This window comes from Colossoma macropomum, unplaced genomic scaffold, assembly GCF_904425465.1.
Source record: "Colossoma macropomum unplaced genomic scaffold, Colossoma_macropomum, whole genome shotgun sequence".
In the NCBI taxonomy this organism is placed as follows: Eukaryota; Metazoa; Chordata; class Actinopteri; order Characiformes; family Serrasalmidae; genus Colossoma; species Colossoma macropomum.
The window spans coordinates 14,263,021-14,283,727 of NW_023494807.1; the positions used below are offsets into that span (position 1 = coordinate 14,263,021).

The 20,707-nt window shown below is 39.2% G+C and overlaps 1 protein-coding gene across 11 annotated transcripts in view; it reads left to right on the top strand.

Annotated features, from left to right (window-relative positions):
• Positions 1–20,707, top strand: part of mbnl1 (muscleblind-like splicing regulator 1) — a 90,504-nt gene that overhangs the window by 27,377 nt on the left and 42,420 nt on the right. For 10 of the 11 annotated variants that reach the window (XM_036556025.1, XM_036556028.1, XM_036556024.1 and 7 more), the window contains one exon: positions 5,555–6,273. In XM_036556025.1, coding sequence (XP_036411918.1) covers positions 6,100–6,273 — 174 coding nt within the window. In that variant the 5' untranslated portion in view covers positions 5,555–6,099. Of the gene's footprint in view, positions 1–3,333; positions 3,463–5,554; positions 6,274–20,707 lie in introns of those variants that run through there. The other variant, XM_036556027.1, reaches the window with a different exon arrangement.

Below are 20,707 nucleotides of genomic sequence, written 5' to 3' on the forward strand. Positions count from 1 at the left end.
GAACCAGACGTCTGAAGAGTTTAATGCCTCTGAATTACATGAAACGGTTATGAATGCACTGCCTCAAGCCTGAAACATTATTTTATGATAGTTTTGAGATACAATTTTGGCCTAAAATGCGTTTTGAAAAACCATGATGGAGAAGCAAAGCTTTTTTTAGTTTTTTCAGATTCAGCACTATTTCACCATCATTACCTTTACATATAAAATTCAGAAGACACTGTAGGTTCATTGGTCATTTTGGATAGTAAATAAAATGTTGTAGGCATCGTGACCTCTGGTTCCTACAGTGTCAGAAAAAAGGCTCTGTGGAAGTACATTTTTCATTCACTAAAGTACAAACAACGTAAAGGTACAACAGTGGTTTCAAAGTCCATCTGTGCACCTTGAATACGTTTTTCTCAGGAGAAAAGTACATATGTATACCGTTTTATAACCAAAAATTTTAAAACAGAACAATAAAATAAAAAGCCAATAAAGAGTCAATAAAGTTTAAAAATTATATAAATGCAATGGATTATGGTACAGTTTTGTTCCTTGACTGAAGACGTACCCTTGAGGGTACCACCCCAGTGACAAGAGAGGTACTTTCCCATTGAGAGTTCACTACCTTTTTTTCTGAGAGTGTATCACCACTATATCCAAGTCAGTACATTTCTCTACAAGGCACTATTTCACATCAAACCACTCTGAATGATTTTGTTTACATCTTAACAATTGAACTTGTGTAAATGTTGAAAAATTGGTGGAGTTCCCCTTCAGTGTGAATGTCTTTTGATTACTGTTGAAATATTTTCTCAGTTTCTCCTGAACGTGAGAACGTCTTTATTAGTACGTGTCCTGAAAGCACCCTGTCTCTCTCTCTCTCTCGCTCTCTCTCTCTCTCTCTCTCTCTCTCTCTCTCCCCTTCATGCCAGAGCAGCTCTATCGCAGCACATTTCATTGCAGTGATGCAAATCAAAAGCTCCGAGTCTAGACATGATTCTCCTTTAATCATCACAGTAATGATGATTCCTCTCAGCAGAGAGAGGCGTTGGCCCGCTCACAGAGGGATCCAGTAGGGCTGCATGATAAGGACAAAATATTGCATTACTATTATATTGCCATGTACTGCAGTAGTGATATAACTTGCAATATGTTAATGAAGTGCTAGTGCCATAATACTGTATACCATGGTTAAAGACTGGCCTTCATTACTTTGACCAAACTGACTTATTTACGGTGGATTATTTGAATACCTTGATTCATCAAAACACCCACAGGAACATCTGAGGTGGTTCTGGAAGCCTACAGCAAGTAATAAAAAAATTGACTGTTTTGCTGGAGAGTTCATTTACATGTTGCAGCCTTCCGGAATAGCAGTATTGCAAAAGCCAATATTGCTGTAGTGAGTTAAAGGAGTATTCCATTGTTTTCCAGCCAAATCTCTCTCTGCTGCATTCATATTGTACCCTTAATTTCTATGAAAATGATTAGAAAAGGAAAGAAAACGTGTTGGGTATAATAGGAGCCATTGGGCAGTTCCTGAATTTAGTGAAAACACATTGGATACTGTAATATTGCAAACCTTAGGATGGCACAGACAACTTTCAAACACTGGTGCTATGGGGTTCCAGTTGCCTTCACCTTCCCTATGGTTTTGTGGTATCCATGCATGATCAGTCACTGGTATGAATGCTGGGAATGGAGAACTACAAATCCTACCCTCTGGAAAACTGAATGAGGCCCAATGTTACAGCTAAATTTATACAGCTATCTTTGACTGAATATATAAATAAATAAAGTCAAGAGTAGTTGAAGCCAGTTAATAAGTCAGTTAATAACAGAGGTTGTGATAGGAACCAGGGGTCACCATATCTACAACACAAATATAGCCATTTTATTTACTATCCAAAATGACCTGTGTTTTCTGTAATGTTGATAGTGGGGAAATATTGGTAAATCTGTCTATTCTGACTCACATCACCCTGCATTTACCTCTCCACCATGCATGGATTTTAAAAAAATACGTTTCATGCCAAAATCTTCTCTTCTCTCAAAACTATCATAAAACCATGTCTCAGACATTAGCCATTCATAACTGTAATTACTATGTGATGTAGCTTTTAGAGGCATTAAATGCTTCAAAAATGCTGGTTTCTATTACCATCTTATTACTGTTTTTCATGTATTAAAAATATGTTTCGTAAAACTATTGTAAAAATAAGTCTCAGACATCACACAGCATATTTTAGAATAATTTTAGGTAACATGTTTCTGTGAAGTAGCATTTAGAGGCCTTAAAAGTTCAAATGTCCTGAACAATTTTGATTCAGCAAGTTTTGCTAGAGTAGCACATTTTACATCAACTCACTCTGAATAACTGTTTAGATCTAACAGAAATTTAGAGAAATCGATGGAATTCCCCTTCAGCAGAATTCAGCAACTGCGGTTTGGTTTCTATTGTAAGTGGGTATTAAGTTTGAGTTTTGTGTCCTATTCTAGCCTGCTAACTGACTGTATGCTACAGGCTGAGAAAGAGATTCAGTTGAAAAATGAAAGAATATGCCTTTAAAACGCCCGTATCCTGCATTTTTCTTGTCTGTTTTTTCTCTCTCCACTATGACATTGTTGTGGGTTTATGCACTAGTCATATTTCATTTTTATGTGAATAAAAAACTGAATTCAAAATAGACTGTTTTTGCAGCTTAGTTTCCATACATGGACCATATGGACTGAGGAGTGTACGGCATGTTTTGAGACTTGAATGATGTTTGCATACTACATGAAATTCATGTAGTATGTAAATATTCAATTCAATCTATGATATTGGGCCTTTAATAACTGATATATTGTGGGGCTGTAGAATCAAGTGACGGGTATCACAGTTAAACCTGGAAGTAGTGCTGCACCTTTCAGCAGAAGGGTCACATATTGCCACTGCCCAGCCCACAGCTTTCACATCCTGCCCATTCACTCTTATCTTTCAGACTGTTTAAGTTCCAAAGGTTCATTCCGTCAGTGTACTGGAAGTCATCTGAGGAGAATGACTGGTCTTCTGTGATCAGGTTCATTTTCTTGTACAGTTTGTGTGTGTAGCGGTTCTGAGGTTTTGTAGCCTGTTGCAACAAATCTTGACGTAAGTTGAGGGTACGCAGCAAATTATAAAGATGTCTAAGACTTGGAACAGTGGTAGCAGTATGCTTTCTCTCTCTCTCTCTCTCTCTCTCTCTCTGTTTCTCTCTCTCTTCTCCTGGCACAAGGCCCAGAATGTTGTTGCAACATCGGTTGCTCTGATTGGCTGGCTGGGGTCGTGCAACACTTCTGAGAAAGGGGAAATGACCTCGCTCGCCCGCTCTCCACTTCCTCCCCCCAAACTCTCTCTCTCTCTCTCTCTCTCTCTCTCTCTCTCCCTCTCTGTCTCTTCCTCTATCTCTCTCTCTTTAAATAGATTTGCCATGGCTTGCTGCTGAGTGCTCTGCTGTAAGTGATATGCTATTTGATTTGATTTTCCAGAGCCTGGACCGAAGCTGTTGAATCTGTAAAGGGCTGCTTTGTGCAGGCCATGTGCGTGTGTGAGTGTGAGTGTGTGTGTATGAGAGAGAGAGAGAGAGACTGAGAAGTAGAGAAGAAAGGTAGAGAGAGAGAGAAGAATGCGTTTGACAGAATGCTTTATTTGCTCTAGCTGACGGTGTTATGTAGACTGCGGTGCATTTTTGGCATTTTTGAGTGTGTGAAGAGTTTGTGCAGCTGGTTAGAGACAGTAAGAGCGAGCGAGGCAGAGAAAGATAGAGAGAGTCAGAACGAGAAAGAGAGGGACAGAGAGAGAGACAGAGTAAGAGCAAGCGAGGTAAAAAAAGAGAGACAGAATGAGAGAGAGAGAGAGACAGAGTGAGAGAGATAACAGGAAGGAGAGAGACAGAATGTGAGCGAGAGCTAGAGTGTTGGAGTAAAGGAGAAGGAGAGAGAGAGATAACAAGAGAATCTATTTTAAAAAGAGGAAAGAGTGAGAGTAAAAAAAAAATATAAGAGAATGAGAGAGACAGTGAAATAGAGAGACTCCATGTGAGGGAGATTATAAGGAGAGAGAGAGACAGCATGAGAGAGAAAGAGTTGAAGCAAGAAAGAGAGAGAGAGAACGAGAATGAGTGTGAAAGATATAAGAGAAAGTGAGAGAAGGGTAGAGAGAGTCACAGTCAAGTAAGAGTGAGGTATAGTGAGTCAGAGTGAGAGAGAGAGAGAGAACAAACATTCCCCTTCAAACTCTAGGCTTAGTATTTAGTTATCAATCTTAAAGCTGGTTGTAATAAACCTCACAAACTCAAACCATCGTTTTGGCCAAAAAGACATTGTTTTGCTTCAAACACATCTTTTATTTGAAATATACTGCCAACTTGAGGCCTTTTATTCAGTTACTATTATAAATTATTCAATAGCTACTATGAAACTACCATGTATGGTCTGTAGTTACGCCAGTGAAGAATGGAATTTAAAGTGGTCTTAAAAATGGTCTTTGTGAAATCTACATGTACCCTCTTTTTATGTTGTCAGTTGTCCCTGGTCCCTGGTCATATTAAGCATGATTGCTCATATCAACTCAAAGTCAGTCTTCCGAAAACAATAATAGTAACAAAAAAGAACATATTAGCTAATAATATCATGTCACACCTCCCACTTCTTACATCCCACCTATCATTGAGAAAAAATGCTCAGCTAGCTCAGAAACCCCCCAACACTGAGTTGCACTCCGAAATAACATCACTGTTCAGACTGAAAAATGTGTTATGATTCCCGATACATATTGACTAAAATATTGCCTTTGTAATCACTTTCTATTACAGAAATAGTGCACTATATAGATTATCAGGCAATTTAAAGTGTAATTTGATTCTTCAGTTCTGTTTAGCAAGCAGCAAATGAGTTACCCCTGAGCATCCTGCTGCCGACACATTTAGAGAATTTGGTGATGACCCCTTAAGCTTATTTAAATCTGCTGCCAGAAGAATTATGGCATCTGCATGTCCCCATAGGCCAGAGTGAAAGAGCATCAGTGTGTAGAATTGGAGCTTTCTGTGTGTTACCTTGTTTTCTATCACTGTATAAAATAGACACAAGGTTTCTTTTACAGTTGGAAACTGTGTTTTTTCTGACCAAGCATGTGATCTTATTCAGAACAGGATTCAGTGTCAGTGTAGAATCAGATTTGTTGTAGAATATTCATGCTATTGTGTTTCCTATAACTGTATAAAAGATGCACAAGGCTTCTGTTCTTCCATGCTATGATTTTTATATAGAGTACAATTCAGCTCTATAAGAGCTCATTACTGTTTTGCTCAATCAGAGTAATGATATAAAGTGACTGACGTTTGAATTACATTCCCATTCGTTCTTCAAAAAGTTAGTTACACTTTTTCAGCTTTGATAGATCACATTCTTTACATATCCATTATATGTGGCAACCTGCATTGAGACATCAGGTTATCACAAAAGAAGAGCAGATTACACTGTAGAAAAGCCTTGTAGAGTGTTGATGAGTGGGTTAAACTGATGATGATGATCTCTCTCTGTTTTGCAGGTGGGTACTGAAGATAGTGCCCTCTCTTGCTGCAGCTTGGACCCGCTTGTAGTGCCATTCCCTGCTTTTCCGCCAGCTTGCTGCCCAAAGCCAGGCCAAGAGCACGAGCTTTGACCTTTGACCCCAGACCCTGCGACCCCCTTAGTGACCCTGGTCAAACCCCTCCTGAATCTCACCCACCACATCACACCACCAACTTCCACAGAGCTACCGTAACCCCGGGATCAGCGGGAGTTTTAGCACTTGGAGCTTTCTCTGTGTGTGTATGTGGAAGGAAGAGAAAAAAAACAGCCCGCAGAAATCTTGGAGCAAAGTTTTTTGTTTTCGTTTCGGCTGCCCGGGATTTTTCTAGCGCTTCTGTGCCTCCCTGCCTCGACCCCACACTCTCCGCTGTGGAACAAGAGCACACTCCATGTGGATCGCTTGAGCGAGAGAGACCAACAGACACCACAGACAAATAAGAACGCAAAGTGGGTCCTCCTGACCTTGGATACGCACACGCACATTAGCAGTTAGCTTGCTGTGGGCAGCTTTTCACGGTCGCCATGGCAATGAGCATGGCACACATCCGAGACCCCAAGTGGCTGACGCTGGAGGTGTGTCGCGAGTTCCAGAGAGGGACATGCTCACGCTCGGACGCGGAATGCAAATTCGCCCACCCGGCCAAAAGCTGCCAGGTGGAGAATGGCCGAGTCATCGCCTGCTTCGACTCGCTGAAGGTAAGAGGCGGAGGCTGCTGGCTTTTTTTTCCACTGCAGGACGAGAGAATGCAGCAGAGTGAGAGAGAGAGAGAGAGAGAGAGACGGAGAGAGGCTCAATCAGAGAGAATGAAAAAGAGAATAAGAGACAGAGAGAGCGAGGTAGAGATGCAGAAAGCGAGAGAGAGAGGGAGCTTGAGAGAGATAGAGAGAGTGTTAAGTGAGACAGTAAGACAATGAAAGAGTAAGAAAGAGTGAGAGGCGCAGTAAGACAGCATGAGAGAAAAGAGAAAGAATAAAAGAGTGAGAGGGAGAGATGCAGATAGAGTGAGAGCGAGTAACAGAGAGACAGGAAAAAGAGAGATGCATAAAAAGTGAGAGAGAGAACTTGAGAGAGATAGAGAGAGTGAAGTGAGAGAATAAGAATGAAAGAATGAAAAGTGTAATACGACAGTGTGAGAGAAATGAGATCTAGAGAATGAAAGTGAGAGGGAGAAATGCAGAGAGAGTGAGACAGAAAGAAAGAGTGAGGCAGTGTGAGAAGTGCCATAAGAGAGAGTGAAAGAAACTAAACAAGCTAGAGGGAGAGAGACAGAAGGAAAGAGTGAGAGAGGAAGAGGTGCAATAATAGAGAGTGAGAGAAAAGAGAGAAAGAACAAATGAAAAAGTGTGAGAGATAAACTAAGAAACAGAGGTAGAGGGAGAGTGGGAGAAGGAAAAAGTGAGAATGAGAGTAAATGAAAGAGTGAGTTTGAGTGAGTGAGATGGAGAGATGCAGAGAGACTCAGAGAGACAGAAAGAACGAGTGAGACAGTGCGAGAAGTGCCGTAAGAGCGAGTGAGAGAAATAAAACAATAAGACAAAGTATGAATGAGTAAAACAAAGTAAGAGGGAGAGAGACAGAAGTAAAGCATGAGAGAGTGAGAGAAAAGAGAGAAAGAGATTGTATAAATGTGTGAGAGGAAGAGATGCAGTGAGACCAAGTGAGAAAAAGTGAGACAGAGGAAGAAAGAAAGAATGAAAAGAATGAAAGAGTGAAAGAATGAAAGAGTAAGACAGAGTGAAAGGAAAGCAAGAAGGAGGATGAGGAGAGGGAGAGATGCAGAGAGAAAAGAGTGAGAGACAGAATGAAAGGAAGAGACAGGCTGAGCGGTGCAGTAAGAGACAGTGAGAGAAACAAGTCAATAAGACGAATGAAAAAGAGTGGAGCAGAGGTAGAGGGAGACAGGTGAGAGTGAGAGTGAATGAAAGAGCAAGATTGAGTGAGTGGAAGAGATGCAGTGAGAGAGTGAAACTATACAAAGGGAGAGTGAGAGAAAAGAGAGTGTGAGAGTGACAGAGAGAATGAGTACGACAGAATGAGAAGGAACAGTTCAGCAAGAGAGAGTGAGGGAGATAAGAAAGAGAAAGAAACAAAATGAAAGAGTGAGAGAGATATATAACAACAGAGAGCGAGAGAGATGCAGGAAGGGAGAGTAAGAGAAGAACAGACTCAGTGTATCTGAGCCCGTCAGGGTGAGCGATGCAGTGAGAAAGAAAGACAGACTGAATGAAAGAGTGAGACAGAATAAGAGGGAGAAGTGCAGTAAGAGAGAGTGATTGAGAGTGATACAGAGTGATGAGGTTTATTTTGACCACGTGCATCATATGACTTTCACCACCTCCCTGAATTAAAACCCTGAACTGGTGCTGTTAAAGCTCTGGACACGCTAAGCTTGTTTTGCATTAGCGCGATGATCCGGCATTTGTTTTGTAAACCCTGCCGATGTCTCATGCCTGAGAAGGTTTGGAAAGACAGCAGTCCAGATTCATAAAACTCAGCAGTAACCGTGTTACACCGCGCAAAATGTGCACCACAGTAATTAAGTCCTGTTACCGTGGTGATGATCAGCAGCCTCTCCGTAACACTGCAGTATTTCTACGTGTTCTAGGTAAAGGCCAATCTAAATCCACATGTTAAAGAGTTAATACATATTAATGCCTTAATTAAAGTTTGGGTGCTAAAATGGAAGTGCTTCTGAATCTGCTACATCCCATAATCAGAGCTACAGATGCTAAGAAAAAAGCAGAAGTATTTTTATTCTGTGTTTTGTTGCTGTTTTATTATTTCAGAAATCTAAATCACTGTAATGCACGACCTCTCGCTGCTTATTGCTTTAATAGTGTGCTCCTGCGTGTGCACTACTTAGAAGAAAGAAAGCGGCCTTCCTCTTCGTGGACTGCAACTGCAGTTGGATTGTTTGCCATGATGCGTCCAAACAGAACAAAGTTTGGAGTTTGTGTACATGCGTAATTTGTTGATGTCTTGCATGCATAACCAAACATTAATAAAAGGATTATAAAAAGGATCTTCAGCATCTTTCCAGGTTTCATTTTTTAGGGATGCTTGAAGATATCCAAGTCACATTGCTCTCTGCAGATATCTGCTTTAAAGTGATCAGCACAGGGCAGATGTTTAAATTTTTGGTGACACTTTTATTGTACTCTGGAAAAGCAGAATGTTTAGGCAATGCATTTTAATACATTTTTAATCCTCTACAGATAAAAGTTATATTTCCCTGTAATGCTAATCCAAGTATATGAAGTCCCAATTTCTACACTGAATAAATGTTTATGTATCGCTGTTGTCCCACAATTCAGTATCAGTGTATCCCTAGTATTTTATATGAGCCGACGTTCTGCTGTGAATTGCTAATTATACATGCAAATGAGTCACAACAGTAAAACAGGCTGATAATCCTCATTTATGGATGGCAAAATGATATCACAATGTTATTTGCTCTTTATGGTAAATCTGGAGGTGCGTTTTGAAAATCTGGCCAAGTATTGTTTATAAATCTAGTATTTAGAGTGGTTAGAATTTAACTAAATCGCAAACTCTTCGCTCCTCTATAAGAACAACATATGGAGCTACATGTGGCACTAAAAAGAGATTTAGATTGGCATTTATTTCACACATACACAAGCTAGGACTGTCACAATTACTACATAATTGCCTAATCGCAATTATTTGAGATGATCACATTTAGAATTTTTCACCAGATGTAAATGTGAATTTAGTGAGCTGAGTTGAGGCAAAGAAATGTAAATACAAGAAAGCAGTAAATGTATTCTTTGAGAAATCTAGCTTGGTACTCTTACATGTTTAGATGTTTATTTGTTAGCTATGTAGCTAATCTGATGTTTTTAGCATGCATGCTAACAGAATGATGCTTTTATGTTCACTTTCAAGAAAACATAAGCTTTGCCTAAATACACATGATTCTGCGGATCTGAGACATTTGTGTGAGTGCCAGTTCAACAGTACCAGTGTTGGCTACATATTCAACATAGCTAGGAAGCAAGATGGCCAACAAGCCTGTTTGGCGGCTTTTGGCTTGTACTTTAATAGATGCATAGAAAAAAATCATTAATCGTAATTATTCGTATGGCAGTTAATCATCAGCTAAAACTTCATGACTGTGCCAGCCCTATCTATATCTCTGTAATCTTTAAAAATGTGTTTTATACACAGGCTGCTAAGAATGTATTACACTTGTTACATTTAGTCCTGCGCCTGGCATCAAAACCAAATGGTGGTTGGTTTCCACAGCTAGATGTTTCCAGCATAAGTAATAAACAGCACTCTAAACATGTCTGCACCTTCATTTACTCAACTGGAATGTGCGATAGAAAGCAGTGGAAGAGTATCACAATGACAACACATGCTGCTCATTTACAGGAAGCCATAATTGTTTCTTGGCTGCGTTCAGTAGCGTTGGTGTGAATTGTTAGTCTTTGCTGAGGCCGGTTTACTGCTCTTTTCTATACTGGTTAAGATTTGAGTAGGTGGAGCTGGTCCTTGTTCTGTGTAAAACTTTCTCAAAGAAACAGTAGAAAATCTAAATATTGAGCCAGTGTGTCTCTAGAATGTTCTCCCACATTCACCCTGGTTTCTTTTGCTTTGGGTTTGAGTTGGTGTGCCTTGTCTAAAATGGGTGATTAACTAAAAAATGTAAGCAGTTTTCCTCTTTCCCTAAATGTAGTCAGTCAGCCAGGACATGTTTAATGTCCAAGACATGTTTGATTGCTAATTTAGCTAACAAGTAACGGAAGCTAATACCTCACCCGTTAGCATTGTGGATTACTACACTGTGTGGCATGTTGCTATCTATAAGAATGATTCTGCTGTTTTTAGCTAAGGAATATGCTTTTACATTGTTTTTTTATAGATAACAGCATGTCAAACAGTGTAAGAAACCACATAAGCAAGTCTATTTGAGATGTTTTAACAACTCAACATGGTTTGAGGCATGTCTGTGATTATTTAAGCGTGTAGCATGATGCTAACCTGGCAGCTGTAGATTTCAGTACTTGTTACTAGACTGGTAGCTCCAGAGCAAAGCTTAAAGAAATGGTTCACTGAATAGTGGTTCACAATTTCCCCCTTACCACAAAAATAGCTGATCGGCCAAGACATATTTGGTGTCCAGACGTTGCTTGTACGAGGCTAATGTAGGTAACAAGTAATAGAAGCTCAAAACATTAAGCATGATTGATCAACTGTGTTTATGGCAAGGAGATTTTTTTGGTTAACTTTTCATTTAAGAGTTCTGTCATCTGTTTAAGTGCCGTTGACCACTGTATATTCTCAGTGTAAGCACTAGTTTTGTGTACTTTACAGTGCACAAAGTTTTTGAGTCACAGATGTTGAGGCTGCACTAAAGCTGGTGGATTCTCCAGTGTGTTGTTATCTGGGCTGAAACGGTTCTGATGGTGCTGTTTTGGAGTGTGCGTCTCAGACTCTTCTCTGCTGTTACTGTGGTCGAATCCTCCAGTGGTTTACTGTGTAAACTAGGAAACTGACTCAGAGAAGAAGGCCGTGCAGTATATCTGAATGCTTGTCACATCTGGAATCAAGTTCAGCATTTTAGCAATCTAGACATGCAAGGATATATATTTACATACATATAACATGTCTATTAGTCCATTAGTCCATATATACATATAGTCTAAGACTAAATCCTTTTTCAATGACCCTAATGAGTTTATTTCATTACAACGAATGATTGAACATTCCATTTTGTCACTACCAAAACAATCATAATACTACCAAACCTTTACCAAATGTTTCATAAGTGACTGTTTCAGTAGTGACGGAGCATAACCCAAAAGCCCTAGCCAATACATGACTATCACATACAGCTTTTACCATTAGAACACACATAAATTCGTAATATTTTTCATTAAAACACAAAAAAAGTTTCCTTAATTGCAGAAAATGTGTTTCTGTAGTGACAATTCCTAACATTACACACTGATTTTCAAACTTTGGGACACGTTTACTTAAAAAAATGAGATCTAGCTGCTCACCATGTGGAATTTTTTAAAAAAAACTTTTTTTTATTTAAAAATTGAACTCATGTGGATCTAAACCTTTAAAATTTATTTCAAAAGAAATTTAAAATCACTGAAAAAATATATTATGTATGTTTTAATAGTAATGAGCATGTGTATTTTTTCAGGAGCAATTTCTGAAAAGATTAGATATGGTCATCCACTTGAATAATGAAGGTTGAAAGTCAAGTGAAAACAGTTTATAACCTATAATAAGCTAATGGTGCTGGGTTGGAGACACAGTTCTGTTGTTTGCAAGCTGTGTGTTACAGTCTTGTAGTTGCTAACTGTTGTGACCCCACCGTTTGTGTGTGCAGCTCTCGCACTGAGCACCACTTCCTCCCAGAGCAGTGAGGAACGCCACTCTGTAATTTTCCATCTATTTTTACGCTGCAGGAGGAAGACAAACACACACACACACACACACACACGCACACACGCACACACACACACACACACACACACACACACACACACACACACACACACTGAATATGTGGGAAGGCTGTGTGGCGAATTGGACTACATCATAGGTCCACTGTGAAACCTTGGCAACAGTCCAGGTGTTCCCCTTAAAACACACAGTGCACACACACACACACACACACACACACTCATGAAGGACACACTCACAGCCCCTCTCGGTGTTCACACACACACCTATACTGCTCTCCTTACCCAGTGTGTGTGTGTGTACAGATATAAGACAGAGTGGGGTTGGAGGGAATTGTCTCACTGCAGATGTGGACAGAGAAATTGTATCTGAGCGCCTCAGCAAGTGGTCCGCAGCCAGTGTGCGTGTGTGTGTGTGAGTGTAATGGTTTCCTTGGCTGAGTTGGGTCTTTTTGTGTGGACGAAAACACGCTGTGCTTCTGCTGACTCTGAGTACAGTCGCTGTCCAGCTCCCATACATCCAACTGGCAGAATGATACATCTGTTATTTATAGCTATAGAAGTAAGGGGGAGAGAAAGAAAGAGACAGACAGACAGAGGCAGACAGAGGGAGATACATAGGTGTCAACCTCTAGAGACAGTAACCCTTATATTTCTAGGTTAGATTTCTAATGTTAAAATCTAATGTTTCTAATGTTAAAATCATTAACTACAACAGCAATTTAACATATTTTGATTGTCTGTACTGATAACTTATACTAATTACTTATTACAGAATCAGAAAATGTATCAGGTTGAAAATGAGTCAGGTTGTCTAGGGTTTTGTCTCTCTAACGATTTAATTATTGAGTCATTCCATGGAAAAGTTCTGTGTCCCTAGCCTTCACAGATATTATACTTGAAAAACGTTAGCGTCACAAATTATTCATATTTTAAAATAAAACTATAAGTTATTTTAACAATTACACCTTCTTGAGCCATCAATTTGGCAATATTGTTTTTCAAATCAATCATATAGGATTCCGAGCACCACAGAAGTGCTCGTCCTCACAGTCATGTGTAAAGTATGAGTGCCATATTTTCAGGTAAAAAACATTTTTCTGCAATTTTAACTGCAATAATCTATACATGACTATGAAATATATGATTTAAGTGACATAAAGAAAACAAATGCCAAACAAATATTAAAGAATATATAATGAAAGTTATCGTGTCACTGTTGTTACTGCGTAACAAAAAATCTCTTATTTTGAAATAAAAATCACTCGGATGACATCACTTGACTTCTTTTTACCTATTTTCTGAAGATCTATAGCACATGGTAAGTCCACTGAAGCTTTCAGTTGAAATCACTGCTATGACCTACTTTATTCTTAGGTAATTGGCTGTCTTTACTGTCTCTGGTTTTACGTTTCTTATGTGTAACACCAGTGATGATCAGTCACACCAAGTGACTCCTATGGATAGATAAAAAAAGTGAACGTTTCTGTAGAATGACCTTATTACTACAACACTCTCTTTTTTAATTCTGGTGAGAGACGCTCTCATGGTTTGGCTCATTTCTCTCATGTGGCAATCTGATTTGTTCTGTATATACACAGCTTACACACATCGGCAACATTTCACTTAAATGAGTGCACCACCACCCACAGCCTGAGCCTATCACTTAGTAAGTGCAATAAAACAAACAGGGAAAAACAAACCTGAGCGCAACAGAATTATTGATATTAGTATGTTCAAAGAGCATGAACAAAACAGATTTTCCATATCCAGCCTTTTACGGCCATATACTTCCACAACTCTGGGAAAAATGTATATGGATAAACCATATACGTTGACATCTATGGAGCCAGATAGACTGACCGAGAGAGAGAAAGCGAGAGATGAAGAAAGACTGAGAGAAAGAGAAATAGAGAGAGAGAAAGAGGGAGAGAGAGAAAGAGAGAGAGAGATCAAGCGAAAGAGGGAGGGTGTGAGAGAGACAGAGAGAAAGAAGAAAGAGAGAGAATAAGAGACCAAGCAGGAGATGAAAAAAAAAGACAGAGAGAGAAAGAGATCCACCAAGAGAAAGAGAAAGACAAAGAGAAAAAGAGAGACAGACAGAAAGTGAGGGCCTGTTGTGCTAAACCTTTTTGCATCGGTTTCAGGTGCAAATTGATGCCCACGTACGTGCAGTTTATGGCCCGTGTGCATGGAAAAACACAGCGTGCACTTCTCTCCCTTATGCATGTGCATTTGAGGGAGGATCATGCGAAACGTGGGACGATCGCACAAGAAATGGGCGGAGCTATTTAAAGTGCGGCTGATTACATATTTTGCTAGATTTACTAGTTTGAGCGACTCACAGCGGCCTGTTTTGCATGGATTTTTCGCCGCCTTTTAAAACCAAGCATAAATTTACACTCATGTCTCAAAGACTTGTTGTTGAGAGACTTCCAGCAGACTCAGCAGCTACATAGAACACACACTGAGAGATGTTTACTATCAGAATATGACTGTTTAACCCTCGGCAACAGATTTACAAGGACATGCAGCACAAAATGTTCCCGTGTTATTGTTTCACAAATTCTTGTTTTAATTTGTAGCCAGAATACAACATTTTAGTGGGCAAAACTATATTTATCATTACCATCTTTTTATCAACTTAAATTTTGTATTCTGTTGCAAGCTTGTCAACTGCTTCATTTAAGCCCTGCGCTTCAGTTAGTAGGTGGAGTTTGAGGTCCTACACAAATCCTCAGTTAAAGGGAATTTTTCTAAATTTCTGCACAGTTAAATGGTTAAGATGTAAACAAAATCATTCAGAGTGCTTTGATGTGAAATGTTCTAGGGAAACTTACCAAAGTCAGAATTGTTCACAGTGGTGGTGATAGGAACCAGACGTCTGAAGAGTTTAATGGCACTGAAAGCTCCCCCACAGAAAGTTATTACATGAAATATGTTGCCTTATGTCTGAGACATTGTTGTACAGTAGTTATGCAATAACATTTTGGCTGAAAATGTGTTGCAGGGTGCAGAGGTACATACAGGGCATTGTATGGCAAAATAGTCCTGAAAGAAAACGTATTTACTCAGATTTACTGCTATTATACTATTATAAACATTACATAGAAAAACACAAAAGACACATGGAAGTTCACTGGTGGTGTTGAATAGTAATTAAATGGCTATGTTTGCATTGTATACATTATGACCCCCTGGTTCCTATCACCACCACTGTAAAGAAATCAGAATCGGTAGGTTCCTCTACAATGATGCGATCAAACATTCATTTCAGGTGCATTGTGTTTGCCTATTGCAGTCACATCAAGACACATTTCGCCCATTTAAAAACTAATATACATAATAGGAGAAACTGGGAAAAACATTTGTACCATAGATGTACAATGTTAAATTGAGAGGTTATCTAAAATTCAAAACACCAGTTCATCTGTTTTAACAATAGACCCCATGAAAAAAGACAACGGATGGGGTTGACTCTTCACTCTAACTGCACCCGAACAACACCTGTTGCACATTATGCACACCTTCTGGGATTGTCCAGAGGTGAATGTTTTTTTGGAACAACACAATTGGAATTATTTCGTCACTATCCAACCCAGATTTTCCAGCTTTTCCAGACTCAGCTTGACACCTTCTGCTTGATAACTCCAGGTTTACAGTCACAGAGAGAATTGCGTAAGTTGTGGCTGGCAGGCATGACAGCTGTGAAAAAAAATAATTGTTTAAAGATGTTTTTTTACCCCATACTCTCACAACTAAGCACTGACTACTACCTCATTAGATATCCTTTATTTAGAATTATTCTCAGTAGAGTCAGTAGAGCTACACCATTTACACTGAGGATGCAATGATGGGATGATATTGAAGATGAAAGCTTCAGCATAGTTTTTTTTAAGCTACACACTATGTTAGATGGAATGGGAACAGGCTGGGATAGGGTTTATTCCTTGTTGTATTCTTGCTTAAAGGGAAGCTCCATTATTCAGTGGTTGAGATGTGAACATTCAGAGTGGTTTAATGTGAAATACTATTTGTACAGAAACTTACAGGCTCAGATTTTGTTACAGTAATGGTCTCTAGAACAAAGCATTTCACATCAAACCACTCTGAATAACTTTGCTTATATCTAAATCATTTAATTAAGCAGATATTTTGAAAGATTGGTGGAATTCCCTCTTAAGTTTATCCTTTGTGGTAAACATAAAAATAGACATGGTTTATTTTTATTATTTAAAAAAAATGTATGAGAGAGAGAGGAACAGAGAAAAAAGGGCAGAGAGAGAGAGAGAGAATGAGGAGAATGAGAAGGCACTGAATAGTAAAATTTAGACAAAGAAGTAAAAAGCAGACAGAGAATGTTAATGTTGTGCAGATGTTAATAAGCCAAAGAAAACAAAATGAAAGAGGTGGTCAGACCTCCTACAGAAGAAAGAAAGACAGAAATGCGTCGCAGAAAGGAAAGAAACAGAGGTGGAGGGAAGAGAACGGAGTGTCGTTATTTCACACACTTGCTGGGAAGGAGATGAAAGTTCATGCAGTGGAAAAGCACCTCGATGACGTTAGAGTCAGTTTTTAGCCCATAGGCCCATTTTCCTGCACTCTAATGAGAAACAGGCCAGCGCAGGGCCACCAAAGCTACCATATGGCAGGCCGAGGCGGAGAGAAGGAAGTGCTGCTAACAATAATTCCCTGTGTTAGAGCGCGCTGAGCACCAGTATTTACATACGAGCAAAGCCACAGCCAAGCAGGGAACACACTCAGCACTATGTTCATGCTTTAGGTAAGAGCACTTCAGCTCCAATGAAAGTTTATCACAGATGAAGTTTAATTGAGGACTTTATTAGCACCATTCATCCAACGTCATAAACATTCTTCAGGAGAATATTTCATCATAAGACAACGGTCCGTTACCTTTTTCAGCATTTATTCTTTTACGTGATCTGATAATGCCACATTGCCTTTATGTTGTGAACATTGCATGATGAATAGAACTATTTTAAGTTTATCAAAGATACATTAAAGGGAAATTCCCCCAATCTCTGCATAATTAGATGTGAACAGTCAGAGTAGTTTGTAGACAAATGGTCTGTACAGAAGGTTATTAACTCAGGTCTCTTTACAATGGTGGGAATAGGAACCAGACATCTAAAGCTTTTAGTGCTTTTTAAAGGTACACCACAGAAAACTATTACATGAAATGGCTACAAATATGATATCTGTTGCCTGAGACCTTAGGGGCTTTATATTAAGCATTAATGGCTTTTGAGATGGCTACTGAACGGCTGCTGCACTGAATTAGATTAAAATGAAATTAATTAAAATTTGTCTTAAATATGTGACTGAATTAGTTTATTATCTACTGTAAATAAAATTCTAATTCTATAGAAAAATGCAAAATTAACTTGTTTGAATCTCATGTTAGCCACTATGGCAAATTTGGGGTTGCTTTTGTAGCAGAATAGCAGGCTACGATGACAGCAAAGGTTTTACTGGCTGTCGTAGCTGCACCTGCAACTATCGTTGCTTAAACTTGCTATTTTTTTTTGATAGTTCTGAGTTTTGATCTAAAATGTACTTTTAGGACTTTGTAAGGGAAAAAGTAACTGAGGAAAGCATATTTTTCAGATTTGCCACTACTTTAGCATTATCAATATCACAAGAAACTCAACTGGGTTGACTGTATTATTATATAGTATTATGCAAGAATCAGCCACCATCTTTCATTTATTTAGAATTCACTGAATATTTATTCAGTGTCAGGATAAAAACAGAAAACATAGTTAACAGAAAATTACACTCATGTCTCAACATCTAAACATAATATGACACTTTTCAGCATTTAGTGTGCCCACACTTTCCCTTTATTACAGCTTGCATTGCTTTAAGGAGACTTGCTTTCAGCTTTTCAGGCAAATCTGCAGGGACATTTTTCCGTATCTCCAAAGTTCAGTCTTAGAAGTGGGTTACATCTTCTGCTTCTTAGGATCCAAGTAATCCCAAATGCATTCAGTGATGTTGAGGTCTGGACTTTGGGGTGGTTGTTCTGAGAACACCGGCAGCTTCTTTGTTTGATTTGCAAATTTTCTTTTTTTGTCTATTTCCTTTTCTCTGTAACAGCTTCTTGATAGCTACACATCCTTTCATGTCCATAGTGTTGAGGGTCTCCCCTCTCTCAAAGATGAAAGCTTTAAGTACTGTTTATCAAGAGTTTTGGAGGTAGTAGTTTTACTTTTGTACAGAACTGTAAGCATTGTAAACATCATGACATCTGGTTTCTATGACCACCACTGTAAAGCAAATCATTTAGCAAGTTTCTCTACAATTTTACACTCCGAATGACTTTGTTTTACTATGAAGGAACTTTGAAAAAAAAATTGGAGATACAAGATTTTATGTCAGCAGCTTTTTACTAAAAACCATAAAGAGGTCATATATCGTTAGATGTGTGTTGACACGTGTGTGTGCATGTGTGTGGGAGCTCCTCAAGAGGCTTGCAGTAAGAGGCAGAGGATGGCCTTCTTTCAAAGCATATAATTAGAACAGATATCACATGACCAGACAGAAAGAGAGAGTAGGTTGCACAAACACTCAAGCCCTCAAGTCCTCACTCTCTTTTCCTTATAAACAGTACAGATAGCAGTGTTATTTCCGTAGCCGGCTAACTGCCCCAAGGAGCACGACACACTGAGACAGGCTATTGATACGCAAGAAATGACCCTGTACAGCCTGCCCCTTACACAGGTCAAGATTGCAAAGACTCAATTCAAGTCAGTCCAATTCAGTTTTATTTATATTGCACTTTATAAAGCTGATAATTCCAGTTCTTAAATCTGATTGGCTGAGCCGCATTCAAAGCCATTGTAAAGTAAACATGTATCACCACAGACATCAGTTTATTTCTGTATCAGTATGCCAAGAATGTGTGTAATATTCTTTGATCGTTATGTTGCTTGGCAACCACGGCATAGTGTTAAAGAACTACACCTCTTGGTGCAAGAATTAGTTATTGTGATTTTTAGTGAATTCAATGATGTATTGAACATTGATGTATTTCCTCATAACTTGAGGAGGAACCAAAACTCAAAAGGGGAAGCTAGCCTCTTCTAGGCCACACTGGAGCTATGAGATTGGACATGTGACATTACAGTGGTATGCAATAGTTTGAACACCCCTGGTCAAATGGCATGTTTTGTTGATTTTCTACGTTAAAATAAGTTTGCACATCCTCTTCAGACAACAAATTAAATGTGATATGTATCTGCTAATGCTAATGCTTATTTTCACTTTAAAATCACAAAGAAGGTGATTTGACCAGGGGCGCCCAAACTTTTGCACACAACTGCGTGTTCCTACATTGCAATTATGATTAACCTTGCAACATATTAAAAATGCATCTGAGAAGAGTTGGCCCTATCATCAGAAGATCAGGAGATCCCCAGTGATGACGTAGCTGACGTAACAGAATTGGAAGTTAGTGTTCTCCTCCAAATGTGTTGAACTGTCTGAGGTCTGTGTTAATGGCAGTTCAAAAAGATGCAGTAGCTGACCTCATATGTTTTAGCAGAAATGTGATAGCACCAGTGCTGGATCTAGCATTTTGGGGGCCCTAAGCAGGAAATAGATTCACTAATTGTTGGATAGCAAATAAAATTGTGTTGTATACATCGCAACCTCTGGTTCCCATCACCACCACTGTGAAAAATAAGTCAGTAAGTTTCTCTACAGTGCACCATTTTGCTTCAAACCTCTGATTGACTTTTTGTGTATGCCTCAATGGCTAATTCCATTTAAAAGAAGCCTATGGTGCCAAGTAACGCAACCATCAAAGATTGTTCTATGAACAGCCTTGAGTGTAGCTCAGCCAACCAGATTTTAGAACCAGAACTTTCTCTGGTTTGGAAATGAGGACATGGTAGATAATAAGTTCAATATGAGTGTAAGGCAGGAGAGAAACAACGCTATGATTATATCATTTTATACACAATTGTACAGTCTAAATAAGTTAAGTGTACATTGGCTCTGGTTTTGAAGCTTAGTCTACATACGCAATATTCAGGCAGCCTCCAGCTGAGCCAATTCAGGTTTTCCTAAAATGATTTTTACAGCTGTAGACTTCTCTCGCTAAGCGTAGACATTTCGATCGGCCTGCGGCAGGAGGAGAACAGAAGCGGAGGAGAATGCAGTGAGGTCATAGCGGAAGCCGTGGAACTTCAAACAGAGGCCAGAAGAATGTTCCATTCCATTTCAGTTACTTCAGGCAGGGCAGTAGCTGCTTCCTGAGGAATTCTAGAATATTCTCACTCTCCTACAATATTCAGACCACCAGTTCTAAACGTAAGACCTCACTCTCCTCCACAAGACACATAACCCAGATAACTGTTTGTCAGTTCAAAGCAATAGATTGCTGAAACGTCACATTTACCCGGTTTCAGTGTAGTCGATGGCCACATTTGCTGTGAGTTTTGTATTCATGCTGCCTTACATATGTTAAACGTTTGCCTCAAACTGCACTTTTAAGTAATTTTATGTGGTTTATAACATGGAATAATGCAGCAGTGTACATACAGTGTAAACCATCTCGTTTAGCAGAATGGCAGAGCCAGGGATATTTCAGACATGTTTCAAATGAAAATGGGCCAGACCCTCGATCACCTCCTGCTGTCTAGTTTGTGCACCTGAAGTA